Below are 19221 nucleotides of genomic sequence, written 5' to 3' on the forward strand. Positions count from 1 at the left end.
GGCACAGCCAAAAAAGAGAGAGAAACTGAGTGGATTTCTAGCAGTGAGTGGATTTCATCATGTAATCTTCTATCAATTAAATAGCTATTCAACAACCGAGAAATTTAACTGCATATAATGAGTTAGTACATGAAGGAAACATAAGGATGAATTTGGAAGTCTGTTTGCAACAGTAAGGCCAGCCTACACAAAATTTATACTTATCGATTAGCTACAGCCTGGGTAGGTCACTAACTAAATACTGACACCTAGTGGTGAAAAGTAATATCACGCAATTCAGTAGAGGTGTTCAGATCCAGTGGGTCATTACAGGTGTTTGACAAACTCAAACTTTTGAATTCATGTGTGCTTTTTGTTAGAAAATTACACTAATAACCTAATAACACTTCCTCTGGATAAACTAAGGGTCTTGTGGGGGGGGCAATATATTATTTTATAGGGCCCAAAATTTCTAGCAGCACCCCAAAAAGCAGATCTACTGTGCAGTACATCAGTCAGGAAAAAGTTGATTAGGTGAGGCAATAAGTGTGCCAGTTGCGTAGCCAGAGACCCCTCTTCTGCAATTTTTATCAAGGGATTCATATTGATACAAATGCATCTCAAATGGTGTGTAAACAATACAATTTTCCTTTATTGTGCTTGCTATCTTTTATAGGCTGGGAATGTTCTCAATTGTGAAAATGTAATTCATGAAAACAGTCTTGTACAGAAACTTATTAGAAAAGGTAAAAAATGTTTCTCTGAACATAAAATGTCCTTGCTGCTTCACAAACTTGATATACAGAGCTGCATCAGCTCTAATGTGCCATTTAGTTGATATTGTTTTTAAGCCACCAAATCCTACTGTACAACCCCGATTCCAAAAAAGTTGGGACAAAGTGCAAATTGTAAATAAAAACAGAATGCAATAATTTACAAATCTCAAAAACTGATATTGTATTCACAATAGAACATAGACAACATATCAAATGTCGAAAGTGAGACATTTTGAAATTTCATGCCAAATATTGGCTCATTTGAAATTTCATGACAGCAACACATCTCAAAAAAGTTGGGACAGGGGCAATAAGAGGCTGGAAAAGTTAAAGGTACAAAAAAGGAACAGCTGGAGGACCAAATTGCAACTCATTAGGTCAGTTGGCAATAGGTCATTAACATGACTGGGTATAAAAAGAGCATCTTGGAGTAGCAGCGGCTCTCAGAAGTAAAGATGGGAAGAGGATCACCAATCCCCCTAATTCTGCGCCGACAAATAGTGGAGCAATATCAGAAAGGAGTTCGACAGTGTAAAATTGCAAAGAGTTTGAACATATCATCATCTACAGTGCATAATATCATCAAAAGATTCAGAGAATCTGGAAGAATCTCTGTGCGTAAGGGTCAAGGCCGGAAAACCATACTGGGTGCCCGTGATCTTCGGGCCCTTAGACGGCACTGCATCACATACAGGCATGCTTCTGTATTGGAAATCACAAAATGGGCTCAGGAATATTTCCAGAGAACATTATCTGTGAACACAATTCACCATGCCATCCGCCGTTGCCAGCTAAAACTCTATAGTTCAAAGAAGAAGCCGTATCTAAACATGATCCAGAAGCGTAGACGTCTTCTCTGGGCCAAGGCTCATTTAAAATGGACTGTGGCAAAGTGGAAAACTGTTCTGTGGTCAGACGAATCAAAATGTGAAGTTCTTTATGGAAATCAGGGACGCCGTGTCATTCGGACTAAAGAGGAGAAGGACGACCCAAGTTGTTATCAGCGTTCAGTTCAGAAGCCTGCATCTCTGATGGTATGGGTTGCATTAGTGCGTGTGGCATGGGCAGCTTACACATCTGGAACGACACCATCAATGCTGAAAGGTATATCCAGGTTCTAGAGCAACATATGCTCCCATCCAGACGGCGTCTCTTCCAGGGAAGACCTTGCATTTTCCAACATGACAATGCCAAACCACATACTGCATCAATTACAGCATCATGGCTGCGTAGAAGAAGGGTCCGGGTACTGAACTGGCCAGCCTGCAGTCCAGATCTTTCACCCATAGAAAACATTTGGCGCATCATAAAACGGAAGATATGACAAAAAAGACCTAAGACAGTTGAGCAACTAGAATCCTACATTAGACAAGAATGGGTTAACATTCCTATCCCTAAACTTGAGCAACTTGTCTCCTCAGTCCCCAGACGTTTACAGACTGTTGTAAAGAGAAAAGGGTAAAGGGTCTCACAGTGGTAAACATGGCCTTGTCCCAACTTTTTTTGAGATGTGTTGTTGTCATGAAATTTAAAATCACCTAATTTTTCTCTTTAAATGATACGTTTTCTCAGTTTAAACATTTGATATGTCATCTATGTTCTATTCTGAATAAAATATGGAATTTTGAAACTTCCACATCATTGCATTCCGTTTTTATTTACAATTTGTACTTTGTCCCAACTTTTTTGGAATCGGGGTTGTACATAAGGTATGTAGCCGAGTGTTTAAATACCAGCACTCTCTTTAACACTGCATCTGCACGCACACACACGTCCACCCAGATAGAAACCAGGCCTAACATCCATGTCTGTGAACATAATGCCTCTCCTGTTGTTTGTAATAAAGCAATCAAATAGTGACCAGTGCACCTTTTAACTGAGCATTAAACCTCTAGTCAGTATTTCTGTCTTCACCATGTCTATTTCTTTTGTTAATGCATTCTACATTTTCTCTTTTGAGCCAGATAACCTTACAGACAACTCGTTAAGCACTCGTTTAAATGGAGAACATAAAGAGAAAAATTTGGAGCCTTGGGATGGAGGAGATCAACATGTCTCTGGTAGCTTGGAGTCTCTTGATACTGACTTGGTAAAGCTTGTAGCCTTTTTCTGCAATTTAGCAGTTATTGTTAATCATTCAGTTAATAATTTGATATTTCACTTCCTTCAGTCGAATGGTTGGGATCCTGATGACATGTTCAAATACAATGAAGAAACATATGGTGTGAAGTCTACTTATGATAGCAGCCTCTCCTCATATACGTGAGTGCTTTTATTTCTTTTCCTTATTTTTTTTGCATTTACACAATTTGTGAAAGCTGCTTGGTTTTCATTTAGAGATTTTTCGTCTGTTTTGTTTGTGTGGTCTTGAATGTACTCTTCACTTCTAGTTCGGATCACCTTTTGCTTCCAGTATCGGCATATATCAGTCCTTTAAAAAAAAAAATCTCCCAGTCTTACTTGCCCAATGGGCAAGCAGCACCCAAACCATACTTGCCTGAAAAACAATTCCACTTGCCCAGAGCTTTATTTTCTTTTGGAGAGGACAGAATACAGTTGATTTTTTTTTTTAAATAGGTGAAGAAGCATAATTATGATAAATCCACAAAACCATAACACCAATATATGCAAACACATTCAGAAAGAAATAAGTTCTAGTAACAGAGGAATGAATAATTTAGGGTATATTAAGCTGTGGAGAGTTTTGAATGATAATAATAATGCTGGAGCTTTGTTTCTGTTATCAAAGGAACACAGTCCTGTGCAAAATGTTACCGTGGAACCAGAGTGTAGAAATGAACCTATAGTTCGAGAGAGTTCTATACAAACACACTGAACTTTACAACAGCTGCACGCATGTGAAATGGAAATAAATCCACTAAGGCAGGAAAAACTATTTTGGATAAAATTGTTACTGTCAGTTACACAGTTATTAACCTGTGTGACTCAGTTGTGCCTTTTGAATTGAGAATAAATGAAGAGGGAACTGAACATTAACCGTTTATTGAAATTATTATTACAAGGGTGATTATAGTTACTGTATGACTACAGCTACAACTGGAATGTGCCGATTGTTAGCATTTGTAATTATTGTACCATCCACTATTAGATTAAAATTAAAATAAAATCTTACAATATTGTTTGAAAGTCGAGAGCAATATATTTTATTTTACAAATAAAAACACTTCAGGTATTGTTTCAGCAATAATAAGCATCACTGTATAGATGATAGATAGATAGAGTGCTCTGTAACTAGATGTCCTTGGGGTTGATGAGACATGGAGGGACAGGAATAGTTTACCATCCAGCCCACAGTTCAGGTCAGAGTCCTTTGAGAGTAAATGCTTTGGCTTTCGCAACATTCTGTTCCCAAAAGCTGATGTCAGGAAAAAGTCTTTACACAAAGAAGGTTTTCTTGCTTTTGTAGGGTTTTTTTTTTTAAATTTTTATTTTTAAACTGTTGTTCTGTGTCGGGAGTTTTCGGGAAAAAGAAGGTATATTCCAACATACCATATAGCTAATGTTGGAATATACCTTCTTCCAAAGCTAGGCCACAAATCTACACCATCACTCCAGTCATTTCGAGGAATTTTGTACAGATCAGAACTGCTAATAAACTCTAATAGTGTTTTCACATGACGGCAAACCGGAAGTTGTCCATATTGGCGGCACTGGACACATTAACAACCAAGCAGTCTTCGTGAATTTTTCAATAAACTAACCAAATAATGGTGAATTACTGCAGAGTTTTGGGTTACCACAATCACTCAGATCGTGAGAAACATCTGTACTTCTACCGATTACCTAAAATAATCGAAAATCGGGGAGGAAACCAGAAAATTGTCAGAGGAGCGTCATCGTCTCTGGCTTGCCAAACTAAACCAGGATCTGGCCGACAAAAATCCAGACAACATAATGTGTCCAGTTCTCTTTGTATCAGGTATGAGTTTTTTTTAAGTTTTGATCATCTCATCTCATTATCTCTAGCCGCTTTATTCTGTTCTACAGGGTCGCAGGCAAGCTGGAGCCTATCCCAGCTGACTACGGGCGAAAGGCGGGGTACACCCTGGACAAGTCGCCAGGTCATCACAGGGCTAAGTTTTGATCAATGTCTTAAAATTAAACATGACACTATACTGTCTAGCCATGATGGTGCTTCTGTATGTTCTCTTGAGAGTAAGCTAAAGTTAAAAATCACAATCAGCCATCTGCTGTCAGCTGAGGTAGACCCACAGGGGATGTGCATTCATGAGCTACAGTACAGGCCTAGAAATTAATATATTTTTTCACCAGCCAGCTGGACTAGTTACCTTCCAAAGTAACTAGCCAAACAGAAAATCAACTAGCCAAAATTTGTTCATGTATGAATTTTACTTCTGTCAAAAATAACACAAAAGAGAGTAGTTACCATTGTTCATGACTAATGTGCATTTATTTCAAGACTCGAGTATTTTGATACTGTTGTTAAATACAAAAATGAGAACAACACAGAGCACCATAATATAATATCAACAAATAATAATATATTGGAAAACTTGGCAACTTGGTGTATGAGTATTGAAAACAAATATACTTACTATCATGACTATAGCATCCAAAATATGTCCAACATGCTTTCTGTATTTAACCATTAATGAGAGAGAAAGCATTAGGAGCTTCATATTGACTAGGAATCAACTTGAAAAAAATTAATTATTCCATAAAAATCGTATCGCAGCCAAGGCCTACCCTGCTCCCACGTTTGCTTATAAGTCCTTTGTCGTTTCTCCTTCTCGTACACTTTATCGGCGGCCTTTTTCTCCTCTTCAGACCGAGGTCGCTTTGTCCCCGTCTCTGGCGGTCTCTGTACAACTTTCAGAAAATTCCACATCGCAACGTAGCTTTGGTAGATGTAAGCAACAACAAAAACACGTGTTTAAATGGGCAATAATGTGGTCACATCCAGTGTTGGGCACGTTACTTTCAAAAAGTAATTAGTTATAGTTACTAGTTATTTTTCTCAAAAAGTAACTGAGTTAGTAACGGAGTTACTTTGTCATAAAAGTAACTAATTACCAGGGAAAGTAATTATTCCGTTACATTTTGTTCCCCCTCAAAAAAAATCAAATTCAATTAGTGTAATCATAATAAAAGTGAATGTTAAATGTGTTTAATGACTGAAATGGACACTTAACAGAACCAATTAGTAACGTTATCTACACTATATTAATATTTTTGTGGGACAATGTGAGATAAGACATCTATCAAATGTAATATATTTTTGTAGTTATTAAAATTATGTTACTAATTACTGGCCACTGACGAGGACAAACACTTTGTTCCTCGACATAATGTGCATTGCACGTAAACACTCTTGCCTTTTATTTCAAGTAATGAAAAGTAATGGCTGTATTTCCAGTGTGAAAGCGCAGTGCTGGGCTGACCGCTCGCCATCGCTGGCTCTTCCGATTGAAAGCGTGCGCAGTAGTGCAGTAGGCGTGGCCTACCTACGTATGTTGTCCAAATCTACTCTGATTGGCTTACTGTGCCGTTGTCTCGCGTCTCCCCGCCCCACACTAAAGCAGGGGAAAGAAAGGCTGAACGAGCAGCGTGCCAGATGAGAACAGCTTTAATAAAGTAACGCATAGTATTTTATTGTAAGTAACGGGAACGGCGTTATAACGATGTAAAAAGTAATTAGTTAGATTACTCGTTACTAAAAAAAGTAACGCCATTAGTAACGCCGTTTATTTCTAACGCCGTTATTCCCATCACTGGTCACATCTATTGAATTTGATAACGTGATTACTGCGATATTCAACGAGATGCGTTATATGCATGCGCAGTAGTGAAAAAACCGACATCCTGACTCGTACACGATATGATTCGGAATTCTTCGTTATTTTCCGTCCTGCCGATAAACACATCGATTAACACAGAGACGGCACATGCTTAATGTGTGGCGGCTTTAGTTGACGGTGTGTCTGAATCTTCGCTTCATATATATTTTTTATTTTCAACTAGCCAGCCGGGCTGGCTCGTGACAGGAATTACCTGCCAAATGATAAATTAAGTCGCCTCGAGCGACCGTACCACTGCGAATTTCGAGCCGTGCAGTATATCACTGTACATGTAATGTACACAGTACACACCTTTGCTTTCACCAGGCATTTGTCACCAAATTTCGTTCCCTGACCCAGCCACAGCACATCTGGTTATAGGCTTCTAGTCCCTTGAAACACTTCGCATCCTCAGCAGTGTATGGACTTGGCGAAAAAATTAAGTACTTGAAGATGTCTGGGTGTGTCACAGCCGGCAGTAATGCATTGTCTTCACTCAGTTCCTCTCCCATTTTGTATGGTTCCAGGCCGTCGATTAACTGCAGTTTCTCCAGATAGCAGGCTCTTACACTGGGCTCTAGGCCTTCTACATACTTTCTAGCAGCTTCTGTCTTCTTATCGCATGTTTCTTTGGCTGATGCCATTACGAAAATTGTGCTTTTTATTGATATATCCCCCCCCATGAAATGTAGGCGTTGTTTGTTTATGGAAATCAATGCCTGGTCGCACATCCAGGACTTTCGCACATCCAGGACTTTCGTGTTTTTCGTGTTTTGGTGACGTCAGTGAAAACACTCTATAAAAACTTCTTTCTGACTAAGATTGTCCAAGTAATCCAGTAGTAGAGCTTTTTTAGCTATAGTTTTCTTCAGACAACAGCAACAGACGCTGGACATCTCTGCTTGGCTTCAGTATGTGAACTACCAATCAGCGGGTCCTGTATGTGTTTACAATTTTTATGTCACAATGTACAACCAATGGGAGACACCCTTTGTCGGTTGTCCACCAATCACATGCCCCCGTGCCACAATGGTGGTATGTTGATAAATATTTAGAAAATAAAAATATCATTACGAAATATATGAAACCATCAAAAGCAATTAAAAAAAATCATGTTTTTATATACACACACGCTGGTTAGAGGTAAGGAACATTATTCAGTGATATTGTTTATTATTAATTCCAGTCGTGATATATAAAAGTTCCAAGTTTGAGACCTGCCCGCTTCAACCACGCTGCTGGCACACGATGTCCTTGTCGCCCTTAGCCTACTGGTATAATCACGTCATTACATGGACCCCTCTGAGCAGAGCTTTTCTAGTAAATAAATAAGGAAATTTGAATGATTTCCTCAAAATATTTTTTGTACTTTTATATATTGTCGTGTTGATGAATAAAACTTTTTAATGCATTTCCCGTGAAACGAGATGAGCTACTGTAGACTGGTTCCCTGCTCTCTCGGCGCAGAGTGAGAATACAGTCAATGTCTCTGACACTTGGTATGATTAATTTTATATGGGAACCAGTCCAGGAAAACAAGATTTTCGATAGACACAGGTGAACTTTGTTTTGACAAGGAGTCAGATGTCACGATGCATGATTCACTTTGCATGATAATAATTGAAATATGCTACTGCCGGACTGACAGTTCAGGCCTGCATCACAGAGAAGTTACTTAGGTTGCCAGCACTAACTTTTGTCATCCGATCGGATGATACCATTCAAGTTTTACTCATCCTTGCACATGCTTTAGTCATCTCGGACGATCGGACATGCGGTTTTTCAAGCACTGATATATGGATGCAGCTTTTGTCTTAAATTACATTTTTTTGTTGTTGTTGTGGACCATTGCTACCTGCAACACATTAAACACAGTTAGTTACGCATTCCTCAGGGATATGAATTCTGGATTTTCTGACCTGAAAATGTGACCCATGTTCATCAAGCAGATTTGAAAAAAAAAAAATTAGGGTTGCTACATGTATAACCTGAAGTACCTGAAGCATTCATTCCTTTCCAAGTATCCATGAGGATGTTTGCATTCAGCTTATGAGTTAAACGTGTCCAAATCCACACCTGCACAGACACACAGGAAGCTGTTTTAAGTACAGTGTGGCCGCCCACCTCCTTTTCCTGCACTAATGCAAATGTGTAGTCCAGTCACACGTCAGCCTACACTGTCAGTTGGACAAAAAGGTTGCGATTTCTGATTGGACAATTCAGGTTTCATTGCTGGAGTGACTAATTGGGAGAACTGGGAGAATTCCTTGGCAATCCAATAAATTTAATGTTGGTGTAATAACTTGGAACTACTTTTTATAATGTAGACTACAAATAGTTGCAGTCTAAGCCACATACTCACATACATACACAAATGTGTGCTCACAGCCCCATATACCGTATAGTCCGGGAGCCATGGGGTCGGACCCGGAATTTTTGGTTAAAGTTTTTTTTTTTTGCTTTATCGGGCAATTTAATATATTAACCCTTTAATGCCCTATATGCCCAAATAATGGAAGAAAATACAAAAAAAATAATATCAGTGTAAATACTGATATTAAATGCACCAAGTTGGCTGTATCTGATAGGTATTCACATTTTTCTCTATATTTGTCATTCAAATACATCAAATGTGGATTAATTAACCCTTTCATAACTTTTCCAAATTAGCGATTTTTATACAAGTATTACATAAACTCTACAGTTAATACAAAATAATGATCAATATCTATGTAAGAACTATACAGCATGCAAAAGAACTATATACAGCATGCGCACACACACACACTAATGACCAATAACTATGTAAAATAACTATATACAGCATGCATACACTCACACCAATGATCCACTATGTAAACGAACTATATACAGCATGTATACACTCACACCAGTGATCCACTATGTAAAAGAACTACAGCATGCAATAGAACTATATACAGCATGCATACACTCACACCAGTGATCCACTATGTAAAAGAACTACTGTATATACAGCATGAAATAGAAATATATACAGCATGCATATACATTCACACCAGTGATCCACTATGTAAAAGAACTATATACAGCATGCAATAGAACTATATACAGCATGCATATACACTCACACCAGTGATCCACTATGTAAAACTACAGTATGCAATATATCAAGCATGCAAAATGGCATATACAGCATGCGCACACACACACAAGAATAGCAAAAGATACTGATTTTTAATTAACCAAATTGGCTGTACAGTATTCACGCTTTACTGTCATTCAAATTAGTCAAACGTGTAATTGACCCTTTCATAAATTTGCAAAATTAACAATTTTGATACAAGAACTACAGTACATAAAGCATGTACGTGCATGCATGCATGCACACGCACACACATACACATGCACACACACTAATGAGCAATAATTATGTAAAATAATTACATACAGTATGCAAACACACACACAAAACACAAAAACTATTTAAGGAAAGAACTAAGAGTTCAGATGGAAAAAAAAACCCCTCTAAACCCTTTGCCATTGCTTAGTGTCTGTAAAAATATGCTTATGTACTGGATGCCAGCTAGTACAGAGGAGAATGTTAAGTAAACCTTACTCCCCAACGTTTTAAAAGTTGTGCTAGTCAGTGGAAGAGCAGTGTGGTTTGGAGTGGGGGTGAATCGGGGACAATGCCCTGAATTTTACTAGGGAACCAGGAACATTACTATTTCAACAGTCAATATCGTAAAAATAAGCAATCTATTAGCTTAATGTATTAGCTTAAGGAAACCTTACTGCCCAACGTTTTAAAAGTCATGCTAGTCAGTGGACTGGCTAGTGCACATGACTCTCAGTCCACAAGCAGTGTGGTTTGGAGTGGGGGTGAGGGTAAGGTTAACAGACTTTTGAGATGATAATTGGGGACAATGCCCTGAATTTTACTAGGGAACCAGGGACATTACTATTTCAACAGTCAATATCGTTAAAATAAGCAATCTATTAGCTTAATGTATTAGCTTAAAAAAATCAGTGACTAGCATTTACTAGGTGAGAGTTGGGTGTGCTAGCCAGTGTTGTGAAACTATGGGTCTAGTTCACTGGTGAGCAGTGAGTACATGTCACTGCTCTTTCATGATTACAGTCAAATAGTTTCTCTGCTTAGCTTATGCGTGCTGTGATCTTTTGGGGGCAGTGCGATTGACAGAGTTAGCAAGATGGCTACACAAGTTGGCTTGAATTAGCTAATTGTGTCCCTCATATGCCCCTGCAGAAGTAAACACAAGGATGACAATGGAGTGTATGCCTAATAATTTAAGGCTCGCATTAACAACCAAAGTAATAGAGTAATAAAGGGCTTTTTGGTATAAGCCCCGCCCCCAATTGCATGGCCACACCCCCAACCATGGCTGGAACCCCACCCCCAGGCTTTAAACTCATCCTATTATGTTAACAAACACAAAAATTAAGTATGATATATAGACTTTGGTGAACATAAAGTGAAGAATGTCAAAATGTCAGAATTTAGGCTATGACTGCAGCACATCCAACAATAAAGGGCCAATATCCGGAATTGCCCAAGGGATATCACCGGGCACCCTCTCTTATCTTAATGAGTAGACCTTGGACAACAACAAACAGCAAAAAAAAAACCTTTAACCGACGAAGCCAGGTTCAGCCAAATTTGGGCCTTTGGCTCCCGGACTAGTAGGACACAGTTGCCCCTTTTCCACCAAAGCAGTTCCAGGGCTGGTTCGGGGCCAGTGCTTAGTTTGGAACCGGGTTTTCTGTTTCCACTGACAAAGAACTGGCTCTGGGGCCAGAAAAACCGATTCCAGGCTAGCACCAACTCTCTGCTGGGCCAGAGGAAAGAACCGCTTACATCAGCGGGGGGCGGAGTTGTTAAGACCAACAACAACAACAAGACCCCGAAAGCTCTCCATTTTTAAGCGACGAGAAGCAGCAGCTGTACAAACGCGAAGTCATTTATTATTATTGTTGTTGTTGCTGCTGCTGCTTCCGCGTTGTTTTTGCTTCGATATTCGCGCCAAGGTTTATGCAAACGTAGCAACGTAACTGACATATACAGCGACGTAATGACGTATACAGCGACATAATGACATGGCTTCTCTTAGCCCCGCGAGCTATGGAAAAGCAAACTGGTTCTCAGCTGGCTCGCAAGTTGAACGAGTTGTGAACCACCACCAGCACTGGCCCCGAACCAGCCCTGGAACTGATTTGGTGGAAAAGGGGTAAATGAGAGCAGCCCTATGAGATTCTTTACTGGTCGACTGATTCCAGGCTGGTCACATGACAAACGTTTCCAGGTTTACAGTTAGTCAAGAGAGCCGTCTTTAGCCTTTGTATAATGTGTTTAAAAAAAAAAAAAACACACGCAAATGCAGTACTGAATCACACTGAAGTCAAACTATCAATATGTGCAGCAAAAAAGAAAAAGGGGAGAGGAAAAGGCCAGATTAAAGAAGAGAAAGGAGTTGGAGAAAGATGCAAGTAAATGCACCAAACTTGGAGACGTGTTTGACAGCACCATGCCCAGATGATCGTGCTGCAGCTGCTGAGACGGGTGTCTATGGAGCACACAGTGTAGCACTACTCTAGCAATGACTGTTGTTATCATCCCAGTGCAAATAATATAAATGCAAATTACCTACAATTTCTCCGGGTTCCCCTTGGGTTCTGAAAATGTTCTCCATTTTTTTCCCTTGGAAAAATAAAGTCAAATAAGTAACTGTAAAAAAGTCAAATAAATAAACTGTATTAAGTCCACTTTGATAAGTCAGTAATGAAGAAAAAGTGAAGAATCACTTTTTCTTCATTACTGACTTATCAAAGTGGACTTAATACAGTTTATAACAACCAAACTGGCACAATTTAAATATTTGTGCAGATACAGGCCTCTTCATTAGATCTAAAATTTGGGCTCTAGTCTCTAATAAGAAAGACTTGAATTTGGGCACCCTGCGCACCATCAAGCTAAAAATAAACCTCTTTAGATTGAGCTTACTTAAGGTTATTTTAGCATGGAATTATTCAAAAAGGGTATTAGGACTCCCTTTAACCTATACTTCAACATAAAACTTGATTTACAATTGAACAGAGTCAAGAAGAATCTGGGAGCAACCAACAGTGAAGGAATCCGATTTTCCTGTCAATTTACGAACTGAACACAGAATGACTCCACGTTTCCATCATGCATTAGCTAAAGGGCAATTCTAGCTGTTGAAAGACCAGGGGCTCAGTCAGGTTTTCCTGGGGCTTGTATTTTTTAAGGGAGATTAGCATCGATGGGTTGGGGAGGTTATATCTAACTTTACAAGCTATATCATCACACACATTCAAATGTTATAGCATTTTTATTAGTGATTTTTGCACTGCTCTTTTAAAACGTATGTTGTTCATGTCAGTTTCTGCCTCCTTATTAAGTTATCAACACCCATAATGTCTCAGGAAACTGAGGCATGTGCCAACTGACTTAAATGCCACTAGTAAAATTTATTATTAGTTTAATAAAAATATATAATTTGTCACTCACATATCTCTCCTTTAGAACCATAAAGACACCAATTCTCAGCTAAATTATTACATTACAACATTCAAAATCCTAGACGACATCCAGATCAGTTGTTTTGTATTAATCTCTCACTTATTTTGAGGGCGAAAATACCCGGGGGCTATAGCCCCAAGTGAAGGGACCTAACGACGCCACTGTGTTAGCCATGGGGACTGACCACCAGAGGTGGAAAAACCCGGGTGCAGAAAGTAAAAACCCTGCCACATTTTTGCTCCAGCCAATTCAATGAACCAGCTGATCCTAATTACCACATCCCCTAAGCCAGGTTGATGAGCTAATTGGTGAAATCACCTGTGTTGAGAGCACAGGCAGAAGGAAAACCTAAGCAGGACTTTTACTTTGTCAATCCAGTTTTTCCACCTCTGCTGACCACGCCACCCAAAACATAGCTCCCTTCAGTCACTTGCCAGCTGACAGCACTTTCACTTTGGTGTTTTTTACTGACACTGTTTGATGTGCTAGGGGATGGTAGGGGCTCTGAGTGTGCCTTTCCCATGGCTATTTTGGCCCTTAAATCATCTTCAGTGCTTGAAGAAGACTGCCCAAAAAACTTCGTCAGCTTAGACTGCGCCATTGTTTGGTTCACGTAGAGATAATTACACCACCACACCAGGCAGATTAAGACACATTACAATTGGTCAAAAGCTTGGTGCTCATTTGGTCATTATACGGTATATAGTCGATTATTTTATTGGTCACAAGCACGTGCTCATTGTTTACACTCTGGCTTCCCGCCGTCTCTTCACTGGGGTTGGATTTCGGCAAACAGGGATTTGTGGAGCAATTTCTATAAAAGATGATTTATGATGATAATGACTCATACATTTGTCACTGTAACAACTGCTAGCAATTTTCTCTTTGTCACTGATGGATTATGTTCATCAATGGCAAGTGTGACAAGCACCAGTAGGAACCCTGTTTCTAGTAACCCATCTTTCCTTTATCTTCAAGCTACTATCATTTTAGTGTTAGTAATTTTAGCATCAAGGTATTTTCAAAGCATTACAGTCATATTTATGAAGGATTTGTTAGTTTCAAAATGGCTGTGACCATCTAAGGGTGAAAGATATTTGCTCTTTTTGTAGTCTTTGAGAAGCTTTATTCATATTTGCATTACGGTTTATCAGTAGAGCAGTAAATATCAAAACTTTCCAGTTGAAAGGAAATAAGGTGGAAGTTTATGCATAAAAAGTAGTCAGAATGGTCTTGGTCAAAATATAATTTTTTATAATGTCTTCAGTTGAAATTAGCTATAGCCATTTTTATTTATTTTAGACCTATTTACATTTTTTGGATATATTTATTTAATCTGTGTTATTGTTAGTGCCTACTGTACAATGTAGTTGAAAGAGTTTAAACTGTAGATTTGCCATTGTGGACATTCCAAATGAGTGTGTGGGCTGCTCAGATGACATTTCTGAGGTGAAAATCAGTCCTACTCCGGCCCTCCCAGTATGCCAAGGTTATTAATTGTGATGCGTCTAATATATTTGTCTAATATGCACGTCTACATAGACTGTCAGTTGATCAATCAGATGATTAGTTATTGATTAATTGATTTTCACCTCATGTTAGTTAAATTACTATTGGAGTGGGGTGGTGGTACGGTATCAGAGTGTCGCTGTGGCTCTGTGCTTTGTGTATTTTCCTGCCTTTTTTTTTCTGGTCCTTTGCCAGTCACATACCTGATATCTGGTGTCAGTTTATTTTTCTTTCATTTTTCTTCTTAAATGAATCAACATCCCAGAGTGCCATTGGAGCGGGACAATTCAGAGGAGTTCCTCAAGCGGGAAGCTCGTGCAGCACAGTTGGCTGAGGAGATTGAGGCCAGCACCACTTATAAGGCCCGTGTGGCACTAGAGAATGATGATCGCTCGGAAGAGGAGAAATACTCTGCTGTAGTGCGGGAGACACACACACTCAGCAGGTCAGATATCAGGCTCCATGCTGGCAATAACTACATGTCTGTGTTTCACAGATCATTATATGTTAGCTGAAATCTAAGCAGACCATCAGTTATCACTGTATTAGGGCAAGGGTCTAAACTCTGAGCCTGTTGCTGTGCTTTAAGGTTTGTAAGCATTTAATGAACACCAATTAAAAATGCACCAATAATAAGCTCAGTGAACGTAACATAGTGCATTTTAATAACAGTGAATCATGGGTCTCTGTCCTCTACCAAGAAAACCCTGGTACAGTTTGTTATTGGGGAGAACAGGGCCACATCAAAGTGACATGAAATTCAATTTGATTTGATTAAAATAAAGTTTATTTGTATTTCACTTAACAGTAGATTTTACAAAGCCGCTTTACAGAAATCCAGATGTAGACTTGGAGCCCTAATGAGCAAGCCAGAGGCGACAGTGGCAAAGAAAAAATTTCCTGAGATTATATGAGAGAGAAACCTAGAGGGGAACCATCCTTTTCTAAGTGACACCAGATGTAGAAAAGCAAAAGCAATGGTCTTTACAGCTTGATAAATTTTGAACATGTTGTGAAAGCTGTTGCTACCAGATCCCCACCTCCTGTCCAATTTGCATAAATTGTAGCAGTGCACAGAGAATGGTGCATATGACAGCAAGTGACTTGTATAAGTGCTGGAACAAAAAGACCAGTTTCCCCATAGAACATGTATTTCTTTCTAGAGCACATAATGCACATAGTTGTTTTTTTCTTTGAAATGTCTTTTAATGAATATTTAATTTAATGAAATGAATATTAATGAAAATGGGTCTAAAATATCTGTCTGGAAGCATCAAAAATTGTTATTGGCCTTGCATTATGGGTTTTGGCATTTTATAAACAACCCCATAAAAGCATGCAGAACTATTAGTAATATTTGCGCATCTAGTACTTTATCTTTTACTTAAAAATATATTTGAATGATCAGCAGAGAAAAAAACAACCCTCGATGAGGCAGTAAGAAATCCATGAAAGCATACATGCCAAATTCCTGACCAGTCAAACTCGTGTGTTTTTTTTTCATGTGTGATGTGCTTGGAAATCATTGCAATGTGAAACCAACCAAATGAGGAAAAAAAAGTCCCTTTTTTTAAATAAAGTCTGCTACGGAATAGGTGTGAAAAAAGCTTTAGATGGTTCATTTACTGTAGTCTATGATCTGAGGCCAACAGTATTATAGCAGCCAATTTCAAAACTATTGAAATCTCAGGATTAAAACTTCAGATGCTTTGTTTTGATTTAGCTTTCTAAATTTTCCTTTTCTCTTCAACAGGGACAATAAATACATTCCCCCAGGCCAGAGGAACAGAGAAGCAGGACTGTCATGGGGAGCAGGACGACAGAACTCACCCAGACTGGTGCAGTGCAGTCCTGGACCTCCTACACCCAGAGCTTCACCTCACGACTACAACACACTCACTGGTGTGGATCAACGTGTTGTCAATGGAGGTAAGGTTACTACTATTGTGATGGCATGTGATCTTTAAAGCATATAATGCAGAGCCATGGCCTCACTTTCGTTTATGCCTTGAGACCTCAAGAATGGCACAGGAATAGTTTTAAGCATTAACAATAAATCTAATATAGTAATTTTTATGATTAAAGTGATTTTATATAGGTAGCGGTCTGAGTGAATGACCTTGACGTCTGTGACGTCACAGCAGGAAGTCTATCGGTCTCATCGCCATTTCCGCTATACTAAAACACAAAGCTGACTGCAACTCCGATCCTCCATTTTGAGCTAATTTATCGCCATGCCACATAGATGTGTTGCTGGCTGGTGCAGTAACACGACAGAAGGTGGATTTACATTGTATTCATGACCTAAGAATGTTCAAACTGCAAAGATTTGGACGCGTTTTGCGAGACATTCACGGGCACATTGGGCGCCTATGAAGTGGTCTCTCCTCTGCTCTGCACATTTTACTGAAGACTCGTACAAATCCTCTGATCTGTTGAGGAGCTTTGGCTATAAGCCTGTATTAAAAGAGGGTGCCGTATCAACAATTAAAGGAAAAGAAAACTACAAGAAAAGGAAAGTATTTATTTTATTTTATTTTTTTAAAAGGAAAGTGAGTTCAGTTGCACCAGTTCTCCCGGAGTGAGACGAGGGTTGTTGCTAAAACCTGGGACAGAACGGGACGGGACATATCGCTCGGGCAGTGACCTCCCCGCAGTTGTTGCTAAAACTGGTGACATCCCATTCCGTCCCGGGTTTTAGTAATTGCCTGAGCCCAGCAGTAATGGCGGAATACACAGTATGAAGAAAAGTGAATGAGTGGAGCAGCCGTCTTATTTCTAAACTGGATATTGCTGCCATCTCTCCCTTACGTGGAAGAAGTGAATGAATGGAGAACTGAACAAACAACTGAAAGTCAAATTGTTTCAAAAACAATCGGCCACAAGATCGGCCTTCAAGAAGCGAGAACACAGACAGGTAAGCTCCAACTCTCATTTGGATAAAAAAACAACACGTTGCTTACCTGCATTTAGATACATGTAACTTGTATTGTGTATTTAAGTTACCGGTATAAGATTATTTAATTTGCTTCAGAATGTGATTGTCTCAGTTCATCTGATTTATTTAATTAGCCTTTTACGTTTTATCAGTGAAAATGCATGCATGTACATATACAGTGGGGCAAAAAAGTATTTAGTCAGCCACCAATTGTGTAAGTTCTCCCACTTAAAAAGATGAGAGAGACCTGTAATTTTCATCATAGGTACACTTCAACTATGAGAGACAGAATGGGGGGAAAGAATCCAGGAAATCGCATTGTAGGATTTTTAATGAATTAATTGGTAAATTCCTCGGTAAAATAAGTATTTGGTCACCTACAAACAAGCAAGATTTCTGGCTCTCACAGACCTGTAACTTCTTCTTTAAGAGGCTCCTCTGTCCTCCACTTGTTACCTGTATTAATGGCACCTGTTTGAACTCATCAGTATAAAAGACACCTGTCCACAACCTCAAACAGTCACACTCCAAACTCCACTATGGACAAGACCAAAGAGCTGTCAAAGGACACCAGAAACAAAATTGTAGACCTGCACCAGGCTGGGAAGACTGAATCTGCAATAGGTAAGCAGCTTGGTGTGAAGAAATCAACTGTGGGAGCAATTATTAGAAAATGGAAGACATACAAGACCACTGATAATCTCCCTCGATCTGGGACTCCATGCAAGATCTCACCCCGTGGGGTCAAAATGATCACAAGAACGGTGAGCAAAAATCCCAGAACCACACGGGGGGACCTAGTGAATGACCTGCAGAGAGCTGGGACCAAAGTAACAAAGGCTACCATCAGTAACACACTACGCCGCCAGGGACTCAAATCCTGCAGTGCCAGACGTGTCCTCCTGCTTAAGCCAGTACATGTCCAGGCCCATCTGAAGTTTGCTAGAGAGCATTTGGATGATCCAGAAGAGGATTGGGAGAATGTCATATGGTCAGATGAAACCAAAATAGAACTTTTTGGTAAAAACTCAACTTGTCGTGTTTGGAGGAGAAAGAATGCTGAGTTGCATCCAAAGAACACCATACCTACTGTGAAGCATGGGGGTGGAAACATCATGCTTTGGGGCTGTTTTTCTCCAAAGGGACCAGGACGACTGATCCGTGTAAAGGAAAGAATGAATGGGGCCATGTATCGTGAGATTTTGAGTGAAAACCTCTTTCCATCAGCAAGGGCATTGAAGACGAAATGTGGCTGGGTCTTTCAGCATGACAATGATCCCAAACACACCGCCCGGGCAACGAAGGAGTGGCTTCGTAAGAAGCATTTCAATGTCCTGGAGTGGCCTAGCCAGTCTCCAGATCTCAACCCCATAGAAAATCTTTGGAGGGAGTTGAAAGTCCATGTTGCCCAGCGACAGCCCCAAAACATCACTGCTCTAGAGGAGATCTGCATGGAGGAATGGGCCAAAATACCAGCAACAGTGTGTGAAAACCTTGTGAAGACTTACAGAAAACGTTTGACCTCTGTCATTGCCAACAAAGGGTATATAACAAAGTATTGAAATGAACTTTTGTTATTGACCAAATACTTATTTTCCACCATAATTTGCAAATAAATTCTTTAAAAATCAGACAATGTGATTTTCTGGATTTTTT

The 19221-nt window shown here is 39.4% G+C and overlaps 1 protein-coding gene across 8 annotated transcripts in view; it reads left to right on the forward strand.

Moving 5' to 3' along the window:
- Positions 1-19221, forward strand: part of atxn2 (ataxin 2) — a 203780-nt gene that overhangs the window by 143608 nt on the left and 40951 nt on the right. For 7 of the 8 annotated variants that reach the window (XM_060906876.1, XM_060906877.1, XM_060906880.1 and 4 more), the window contains 4 exons: positions 2720-2844; positions 2926-3017; positions 14893-15072; positions 16381-16556. In XM_060906876.1, the coding sequence (XP_060762859.1) occupies positions 2720-2844; positions 2926-3017; positions 14893-15072; positions 16381-16556 (573 nt within the window). The remainder of the gene's footprint in view (positions 1-2719; positions 2845-2925; positions 3018-14892; positions 15073-16380; positions 16557-19221) is intronic. The other variant, XM_060906882.1, reaches the window with a different exon arrangement.

This window comes from Neoarius graeffei, chromosome 24 (assembly GCF_027579695.1).
Source record: "Neoarius graeffei isolate fNeoGra1 chromosome 24, fNeoGra1.pri, whole genome shotgun sequence".
Taxonomy (NCBI): Eukaryota; Metazoa; Chordata; class Actinopteri; order Siluriformes; family Ariidae; genus Neoarius; species Neoarius graeffei.